The following is a 10,495-nucleotide window of genomic DNA, read 5'->3' on the forward strand; positions in this document are numbered from 1 at the left end:
TTAACATGCAGCGTCTATTTGAAAATGCAATTAATACTAGTAATCTACTTCATCAAACAAATTTTAATTGAAACTGCGCTACATGAGAGAAAACTTGTAATTGGTAACATAGCAGACACCGCTTTTTATGATACGGTTACAATACATTTTCAAGGAATCATCTATTCAAAATAGTGAAACAGGTTGAATAAAGGGCACGACGGGAGTAAAGGTAATCGCATTGCCAACTCTTCAGCCAAGGAAGCGGCTGGACCAAGAATGTCAGGACCCAGTGGCACCTACGGCCTGATGACTTCGACAATTGCGGAACTAGCAAACGTTACCCCTCACGCTCAATCCCTAAAGAGATGAGATGAAATCAAAGGATGCAATCTTGCTTGGATGACTCTGGTTGACCCTGGGAAACTGGTGCCGAAGAAATATCTGGCGATGACCAGAAAAAATATACGCTCAACAAAAGGATTTCTGACTGACCAATGTAAATTAAGGAAACACCTCCACAATATGGGGCTAGTATACACACCTCTATGCAGGATGTGTGAACAGAAAGATGCAACTGTTAGGCAGGTCGTATGCAAGTGTCTGGAGTTATTGGCAATAAAAGAGTGTGTTCGGCGAGTCTTGTTCTTCACCTGCCGATACAAAGGAGATGTCCCCCAATGACCTGTCCACCTTTTCGAAAAGGACGGGATCGACGATGACCTAGGAGGACATCTCCTCGGAAGGATGCACAATGGATCGATCACATGTGGCCTAAGTGCTGTGGGCCTACACTCACCCTCCCTACTCTACAGGTACGGATAGTGAAACAGGTTATAGATATATGCAAAACTCAATCAAATCAATCATGTTAGAGAGAGAAACTTCCAATAGATTGTTCAATGATCATTGGTTTTTCAATGCATTGTAATACAAAACTATTATTGACGAAATTTCTATCCAGTGCACATACGCTGGGAGTAACCTCAAATTATTTATTTTGAAGAAGATAACTAGCAATGCCAATCCATTTCGAAAGTGTTATTCCAATGCGACAATATTGCATGAACGCTATGAACTTATCAACATGAAACAATAATAAGCTAATTAGCGAAGATCCTATCGCACTAAAATGTTCGGAACGATAATTATTGTTGCATCAACCCCAGTGACTGATAATGTCCAACTAATGAGTGGGGTATTATGACTATGAAACACTGCTCTGGTGAACCCAGCAGAGTCTACCGAATGATTTATTCAGGTCAAATCTGGGACCATTGGGCTTGCAAGCTTCGTTTGGATCTATCGAGCTGTGACATATGCAGGGGAATATTCAAAAGTATATGACACTGCATTAAAAATATGAAATTTCTGAATAGAATATTTTTTAATTCGTAAATGTATTTTGCAATAATAACTATCAAATACGTGAGGAGCAGTGAAATATCAATAGTCACTTAATAAAAAATATAAAAAGTTTTTTGCGTTGACAAACCAATTCAAACAAGCGTTTAATGGCGCGAAATGTCATGACGTCATACCGTATCAATCCGGGCGAACGCATATGGCGCAAGCTGTGACTACGGTTTAGATCTGGCTATTTACGCAGCTGCAACAAAACGCTTCGAGTAAAATGTGATGAGGTCCTGTTTTTTCAATAGACTGGTATTATTAAGTTGTATAGTTTTGTGATTTGTGTTCAACCTGGATTCAGCTCTGTTTGTGTGTTATTGAATTTATATATCTAACAATTATTTTCAATTTTAAATGCAATGGAACACTTACAAATATACAAATATCTCATTGTGCTTTTGTGCACAAATACTTCCATTAAATAACCCAATAAATTATTCATAACAGTACCTGAAGATGATCGTAATCGTCCAAAAAGACGGTTGAATGCATGCAGAAGGACCAGGCCCGTGCTGGACCCTTTCTTAGGGCGGTGGACGGCCATAGCCAAAGGGCGCCAACACCCCCCCCCTCCACCATTCCTAACCTCTGTTTTTTTAGCGTGTTGATCGCTCATGACGCTGGGTTCAATTTGCTATTCTGGCATCTGGTCACCGTACGAGCGAACGATCACACTTACACAATCGTACCAGTATTTGTCAAACAAAATGGCCATTTATTGTTTGCTCAAGAATAACGGTAATTTTAAATATTTGCAATGCGGAATGGGAAAATAACTGTCGTACTTATATCGTTTGAAGAAATGTTTAAGCTTAAGCTTTTAAGCTAAAATAAAATAATTAAAAGAGAAAGTAGGAGTTGAAACGTAATAAGTGTAATTTTCGGTAAACATTTCACATATAACATGCAATATATACATTTAAAAAAAAGTTACCACTTATTACATAATTTTTAAGGAAATAAAAAAATATATATAATTCACAAATGTAGGTCTTCTTTGAGTCAATTTGCAAACTGAATCTAAACCTGAAGAAGTCTTTTAAGTTCGGAGCTGGAGTTGCAAAGATAGTCAATAACGCTGTCTGGATCTATGGAGTTCAAAATATCAGCTTCTGATTGCATCAACAGTAATGATTCTAAATTGTCATTTGTCAAAGACGATCTTAATCTGGTTTTGATAAGTTTCAACTTTGAAAATGCTCGTTCGCAAGAGACTTGAGTCAATGGGATAGTTAGAAGAAACTTATACACTTTTGAAAGTTCTGGGTATTGTAAACAGTACATGTTATATTCTAATATAACTTTATATGCACACTTGATACAGCTATTGCATGATGCCGACTCTTTGCACTGGACCTCGTGGTCTTCATCATCTTCTTCTTCTTGCGCATCGATTTTCTCGTCTGAGACATCTTCATTCTCATAGTCGGCGTTCAAACTTGCATTTGAAATCTGGGGCCATACATTTACGAATGAGATAAGTTCTTCTTTCAGCTTTTCTTCATCAACGTTCAAAACTAATTCTCCTATTTTCTTCAATGCTTTAGGTGGAAGAGATTCTTGGGATTTGAATGTTTTTGGGTCAAAACATGCCAGATCCAAGTATAGCGATTTGTGCTGCACAAAACGGCTTTCCATAGTTTGGACAGCTCTCTCTACAATTACGAAGAAGATCTTTATTTTGAATTCTTCTTCCGGAGAAGTTCCAACACTGTCGTCTTCAGCAAGTTCTCCTGCCATTTTCTTTACTTTCTTCTTTCTTTTCTCAGTTATTGCTTTGCCAATAACAATCTCATTAAGAGTTTCATCGGCCTTTGCTCTTTCTTCGAGTTTCTGCGTCATTTTCAAAACAAAGCGTTGTGCTGCATTCAAAGTCTCATCAAACTTCTCCCTTAGGTGTTTTAGCCTACTAAGAGAAGACTCAATATTCCTCCACGCTTGGGCGTAGTCCAGATTCTTTGTTTGGAGGTAATCCGATAGTGGCGTAGTGATTTTGAACAATTGCAAGAATATCATGCCAACAAGTACTGTTTCAAAATCCAGATACTTCTTAAGTAAAGCAGTTGCTTCATGTCTCACTTTGGCGTTGAAATCAGCTGAATGTGAAATTTTGAACAGAGCCAATACCAACTCCAGATAAATGTGTTTGTTAGGTTTAGCTGTGTTTGAAGACTGTTCTTCAGAAGAGGTCCACATGTCTATTCTGCCGAATATTTTCGTTGCTGCATTGCTGCGGCTTCGCCATCTGGTAGCCCCAATGGCTTCCAACTTGTACTCAGGATTTTGCTTCCTAAACATATCCAGTCTTTTAATTGAATCCTTCAAAAAAACCTGGGTCTCTTGCATTATGCTGAAAAATGAGATTGTTACAGTGAGGCATTGAGCTGTATCAGATATTACGAGATTCAAAACGTGCGCGTAGCACCACGTGTGAATGTGATTTGGGATTTTGCTGGCCATTTGTGCAGTCAAACCATTATACTGACCGCTCATGTTAGACGCACCATCAAACGCATTTGCGACGCAATCACTCAAAGGTATTTCAAGTTCTGTCAATACACCAGAGAGAGTGTCAAATAATGCCTCTCCTGTAGTAGAAACCACACTTTTTAATGCCAGTAGTCTCTCGCACACTTCATGACCTTTAACATACCTGGCAACTATTGCACATTGATCATTGCTACTTATGTCTATCGTCGTGTCCATCAAAACTGAGTATTTGCCGGCCGATTTGATTTCATTTGCCACGACAGATTTGATTTCTTTTGTCATACAGATCATTATTTTTGCTACCGTGTTGTTACTTAGAAATGTCACGGCACTTCCTCTGCCCACCCTTTTGTTTTTGCCTTTTTTTTCGTGTTCCACGTCTGTTTTTTTTGTTGACCTCTTAGACATGCGCGTATCACTTTCTTCAATAGCCTTTTTCAAGTGTTTCTCTAACTGTGGATCATACTTGGACATTAACATAATAATTTCTAAGAAGTTGCCATGGTTGATTGTGTCATCTTTAAGAGAGTAAGCAGCTTCCTTTGATGCACGAAAAGCCAATCCTTGCTTTCCTATAAGCTTCAAGACATCTATTACAATTTTCACCACATGTCTCCTTTCTAAGACTTCTTGTTTCCTCTTATCTAGTTGATCACAAAAAAGAAGGTCACGAGTACTTTTCTTACGTTTGGCTACCATAAAAGCCTCGACGGATTGAAAATGAGCTTTGGACATTTCATGTTCATTAACTCTTTGGTGGACATGTTTCCAGTCTTCAAACCCTGTACAAAAGGTTGAATTGGAGTTGCTGCTGTAAACGATGCAAATAAAACAGAACAGTTTCTTTGAATTTTCGTCATATGAAATCCAATGTCTCTGAAAGGTTTCTCCATCGTTTCGTTTTACAGTGTATAAGGGTTTTTTGTCATTAAAAGGCAACTCTCTTTCATCAGGTTGTATTGGATGATAATCAAGATATGCCGATAAATGTCTTTCGCTTGGTTTTTCGAAGTAATTGATTATATGTACTTGAGATTCTTCTACTGAAGAATAACATCTTCGAGCCGAATTTCCTGTGTCAAGTGAAGGTGCTTCCAGTTTACGAGGACTAAGATAATTCGGGTCTTGCTCTTCAGTTTGTAAATTTTCAACTAATTTGAACCCCTGAAATCTATCAGAACTGAGATCGGAAAACTGATTATCATAAATCATTTTGGAACAATCAAGATTTGATGAGCTTGATGGTGAAGACAAGTTGAAGCTAACAAATTCTGCTTCCTCAAACGTTTTGTTTTGTGCATGTGATTCAAGATTTTCATCTTCAGATGGGCCGTCTGGTTTTTTAAACAAAGCTGTTATTTTTGAACATGATATTGCAGACTCGAGTAGAAGTTTGTTTTTCTTTTCTTGACGAAATTCATGTCCACTTTTTTTCCTTTTATTTTTCTTGTCCATGATTTGTAACCCGCTAAAAAAAATTTAACTGATCACTTTATGTATTTAAAAAAACAAGATTTAGTTTTAAATAAATGCAAGATTAAAAGAGCATACTTTGACAACATGTGGCTATTTGACAGTTCGAGTAAAAGATAAACAAACATAGTATGTTACCAATAATAATTTTAATGTGATCTGTATAAAATATTTTGATGAGATGATTAGTAAAAGTAAATGCTTTGGCCAACTTAGACGCCCCTTATATATACTCTGTTTTTTTCTCAAATTTACCAGCCACTGTTCCACTGTTGTGAGAAAAGGCTTAGGTCTATGCTATGCAGAAAAGGCTTAGGTCTATGCCTAGTATTTTGCTTTAGGTTATCTATATCTATGTGCTTTTTCCACCTCAAACCTCAACTCACTAATAAGAATAATAACAACACTTACCTTTAACATTAAGGGTTTGAAACTTGCACGGGAAGAACAGTAACAGCACCGAATAACTTGAAATAAAACACTAATACAATACTACACAAGTACAAGTTACAATCAGGCCGACTGCATGAGTTTACTGACTAGTGAGTAACATGTAACATACAAGCATGAACAGGTAGACGAAATTGGGACTCTCGTACCGCCCCCACTCCCCACACTTCCTGAGGGCGCTGTCGTAGTTCATTCTGTGTAGCCTACAGCCGCAACACTCAACCCGGCCGCTCGGCAATATCGACGATAAGCTTCGTCTTATAATGATCCAAATTTAATTATATTTATTATTTAAATTTTCTGTTTACTTAAACGGTGTTAATTATGCTGTTAAACATTTAATGTTGGCATTCTAAATGTAAAATTTGTAAGGTTCGGGGCCGGAGGGTGCCAGAAAGGTCCGGCCAAAGGGCGCATCCGGCCAAAGGGCGCACCGGGACACGTTCCGGTGTCCCGGCGGCCCAGCACGGGCCTGAGAAGGACTATTTCAATGTAAGTATTTACATATTATCATATATCTCATTTGTGAGATAATTGCGTTCAGGCTGGGGATATTGGAAAATTAAAAACTTAATCAAATATAATAATGCATATCAATTTTAAAGCTAATCAAGACTTACCAAACTCATACAATTTAACCCAAAGTATCTATAGAAATTTCATTAAGTTAGGTTCTATTATGAAATAATTATTTTCTTTTATGATAATATCACCATGTAATGGTAGAATAAAATGTAAAAAATGAGAAATATGAAGATCACTAGGTATGAATAGGTGTTCTTACATCTACCAAATACTATTCACAAATGGTAGTGTGACTTATATATACATTTTATGCTTTTGAGGTATATAAAAACAATAGCATTGCTTCATATTACATCTACGAAATATATTATGTACTTTTACTCTACTTTACATAGTGATTTAACTCACAACAAACAATAATTGTACTCACTTATCTATTTTAATTTCGCGTACTTCAGCAAGAGAAAAATATTCAGCTTCTTCAATTAATTTCGTTACCAAAAACATATCAACAACTGCAGGAATATTTGGTGTAGACTTATTCTCATTATTCATTCTGAATATCGCTCTTAATAACAATGATGCGCAGTAGTATCAAATGGAAATTAGACGTCTACACCACAACCTATAGGTAATCAATGTTCGTTTGCTATATATTTACATATACGTGAGCACATATCTATCTATCTAAATATATATCTAATGTGAATGTATAATACTGTTCATGTAAAGATTGTGTTGCATAAATTAATTTTTTGTAATTATTGTTATTATTATAGTCGTATCATTTTATAATTTCAGGTGAATGAAATATACACCCTAAACTCTGTTTTGACGGCCTCACCTCCAATTTTTTTATCACTTCATTGCTTTGAAGAAAATAAAGAAAATGCCAATAAAAATAATCTCGAGGAGTTGAAAGGAAGCTATTTGTTTTTTTTCTCTAAGGAAATCAACATCATTGCCTAGTTATTCTGCAGATAATTTTTATTATTATTCTGCTTACAAAATTTTTGTGAGTTTGTGAAATGATACATCACTCCTGTATTTTTATACGTGTTGAGAAAATCTGATTTTTTTCCTCAAATACCCAGGAAGTTTCCAGCTGTTGGGTGGAATAACAGCATAAGAGCAAGGAACAAATCTATTTCGACCAAAAATGTTACCGCTTGCACGACAGATGAAAAGGGAAACTTTATTTCGCCGCAATTCAATTTGAAGAAATTGAATGAAAATTGGGAGTAGTGAAAAATAAGGGTCAGGATCAACGATGGGAAACCGACATTGATCAAACAGCTAGCGATTGGGTGGAGAGAAAAGTCAGGAGAGGAGCAAAAAATTTCAGTGACTGGAAGGTAAATGTTGAAAAACTTCAAATCAAGAATATTACATTTTTGTTTACCTTATCAAGAGTTGCAATCGATTGAAAATACTATCGGATTATTGAAAAGGTTGTTGAAGAATTGAAAATAATATTGTGATTTGATATTATTTCGTCATTATCCATATCAGGTTTCACAGAACTACTTCTCATATACGTTTCTCACTGTTTCTCAAGTACATAACCTTTCACAAACTATTCAGTTTGCCATATATCACACTTCAGCAAATTCTCTATTCATTCACCTATGTTGATTTTTCAGATTGTGAAAGGTTATATACTCAAAAAATGATACTACTCAAAGAATACCACCCACATGTTCACTTGAGAGTCTTCAAGAATAGGTGATTATGTGAAGAAAATTAAACGAAAGGTAAAACTAAGCGAAACAAGTCGATGAAGTATTTTCATTTCCTCCGCAGAAAAAAATGTCATTCAATATAATGAAATTATTCTTGTAGCGTTCCAATCATCTGATTCATCGGTCATTGAATGAAAATCATTTTTATAAGATTTTTCACTTTTTTTGAGTACGTCAACTTTATTGAGTTCATGAAAAAATTTAAAAAAATGTGAGAATTTTTGGAAGAAAGAAAAGGAGCAATCAATTTCAATAAATTAACTGTATACAAAAAAGTATGAATCACGCAAAGAAGTAACCTCAAGACAGAAACTGGAAAAAAAGCCCTTTCGAAACAACTAATTTCATATATACATTGAAATACCCGACAGAAAGACTCTGTGGAAATGAATACAGTTTTTTCTATTAAAAAAAAAACTTTTTTCTATTCAAAACCTTTCTTTCGCTAAAATTAGTTTTCCCTAAAAATTTACCCATTTCAATTCAAGTTAACTTATTACTGAAAATCACCAAAACTATACATCAGAAATATGAATATTCAAAAAAGATTGAATATAAGTAATAAAAAATGTCTAAAAAAGGTGATGATGTCTTGTATTTTCAAACACCCGTTTTTGATATTTTACTCCAAATTTTTCGGAGGAGCAATTGTTGAATTTTTTTTGTACTTTATTGTTCGCAGGTGTTCAATATATATTTCTGTCAGTTATTTTTTATATAAATACAATGATAATTACATTGTACCTATATATTTTTGGTGATGGTATCGTACATGTTTGCTCATCAATTGATTGAAATTGCAATTAGCAATGTGAGATTGGGAAAAGTAGCTTCCACCTCAGGACTCTACAGAATATCTAGGAGAAAGCAAATTTCTGACTAAATAAAATTTGAATTAGGTATGTGAAGTGGAATAAGTTCCTAATAAATAAAATTATTTTGTTTGCTGAATGTTTCTTCACCTAATAACTAATGGGGCTGATAGGAAGTTTCAGTGTGTTGAAACTTAATGAACAGAATAGGTCCTTTATTTATTTTTAGTATAATATCTGCTATAAAGAAAATACATCGTAAACACAAAGGAAGCATAGAACATACCTAAGCAATGAATGCTTGTGTCGTAGTGTTCAATTCTTTCATTTGGGTATTTCAATTTACTTTTCATACAGTGCGACTTTTGAAAAATAATAATGATAATATTGAGTAGATAAATTCGAAATTTATCATGAAATTTTGGTGTATTTTTTTCGAGATAGAAATATTATCCCCTGACATTCAAGATCTCATGATTTTTATATGATTGGCGTGTTAATCAATATTGATAACGTTTTCAAGTCTAATTACCAGTTCATATAATTGAAATTTCAATCATATTACCTTCTACCTCCTCAATTACTGATCATTAATTTCAGGTGTAAACTAATTGGGCATTCAAATAGTATGAAAGAAAATTCCACTTTTTCGAATACGTGCAATAAACTAATCACCAATTTTCATATCAGAAAACAGATTTGGAAAAGCCAAAAAATTCAATTCTTGGTCATTCAGTAAATGTTCAGAATTCTTATATCTGATAATTTCCAAGTATTTTTCATTCGGATGTAATATTTCATAGTCGTAGTTGAACTCGTTGTCCTTAGCCAGAATATGGTTTACATGTGTAATTGGTCTTCATATGGAAGAAACTGCTCCTATGTTTTTTTATCATCCGGGAAGAGGTTTCCCCCCTTTGGCCATGATTAAATTCTGAGCAGATACCACAAGTCGACTTATATACTCCCTAACTATCCGACACTGAAATTATGTCTTCAATGTTTCAACAAGTGTAATTTTTTCAGACATTAGAATCTCAAGTACTATTGAAAAATTGAAAAAAAATTAACAGTGGAGATGAGAGCAGAAATGATGAATCGTTTCGTGCCCAGAATCATACGTTGGAAGATAAGACTTCTATTATTTTCAGTTCGTATAATAGGCCAGTCAAAATCCATACACAAAATCTCTAAATTGAAAAACATGATGTAACTCTGATTTTCCAGTATTTTGTTTAGTTCTACTATAGCTATGTATACCCAAGTTTGAAACTCTCAAAAAGTTGTGGAAAATTTTTACACACCAAAAACTGCGAAATTTTCGGACTCATTTCAGATTCTGCTCTATATCTCCGAATCCATCCATTTTTCGACAAAAATTATTACATATGGTTCAGAAGAGCATTAGATTTGTGACAAATTGAGCCTAACCAGGGCTCAGTAGGTCAATTATTTGCCAAATTACGGCACTTTGAAAATAGGCCAGTTGTTCCAAATATTAAAAATTTTAGTTTTATATCTTCTTTGGACTGATATTGCGTCGGAACCATTGATCTTACGAGTGGAGTTTGTGATATTCAATTTGTAGGCAATTCAATCAGCTCAAAATTA

At 34.8% G+C, this 10,495-nt stretch overlaps 1 protein-coding gene across 1 annotated transcript; it reads right to left on the reverse strand.

The window, feature by feature from the left end:
- Nucleotides 1-2,244: 2,244 nt before the first annotated feature.
- LOC141480108 (zinc finger MYM-type protein 1-like) lies at nucleotides 2,245-6,282 on the reverse strand. Its single transcript, XM_074169913.1, has 2 exons — nucleotides 5,767-6,282; nucleotides 2,245-5,350 (listed from the first exon to the last, which is right to left on the reverse strand). The coding sequence occupies exon 2, from the start codon at nucleotides 5,335-5,337 to the stop codon at nucleotides 2,413-2,415; it is 2,925 nt and encodes a 974-aa protein (XP_074026014.1). The 5' UTR covers nucleotides 5,338-5,350; nucleotides 5,767-6,282; the 3' UTR covers nucleotides 2,245-2,412.
- Nucleotides 6,283-10,495: the final 4,213 nt, after the last annotated feature.

This window comes from Leptinotarsa decemlineata, unplaced genomic scaffold (assembly GCF_025532065.1).
Source record: "Leptinotarsa decemlineata unplaced genomic scaffold, Ldec_3_MD MMD2_P_RNA_scaffold_6, whole genome shotgun sequence".
Classification (NCBI taxonomy): Eukaryota; Metazoa; Arthropoda; class Insecta; order Coleoptera; family Chrysomelidae; genus Leptinotarsa; species Leptinotarsa decemlineata.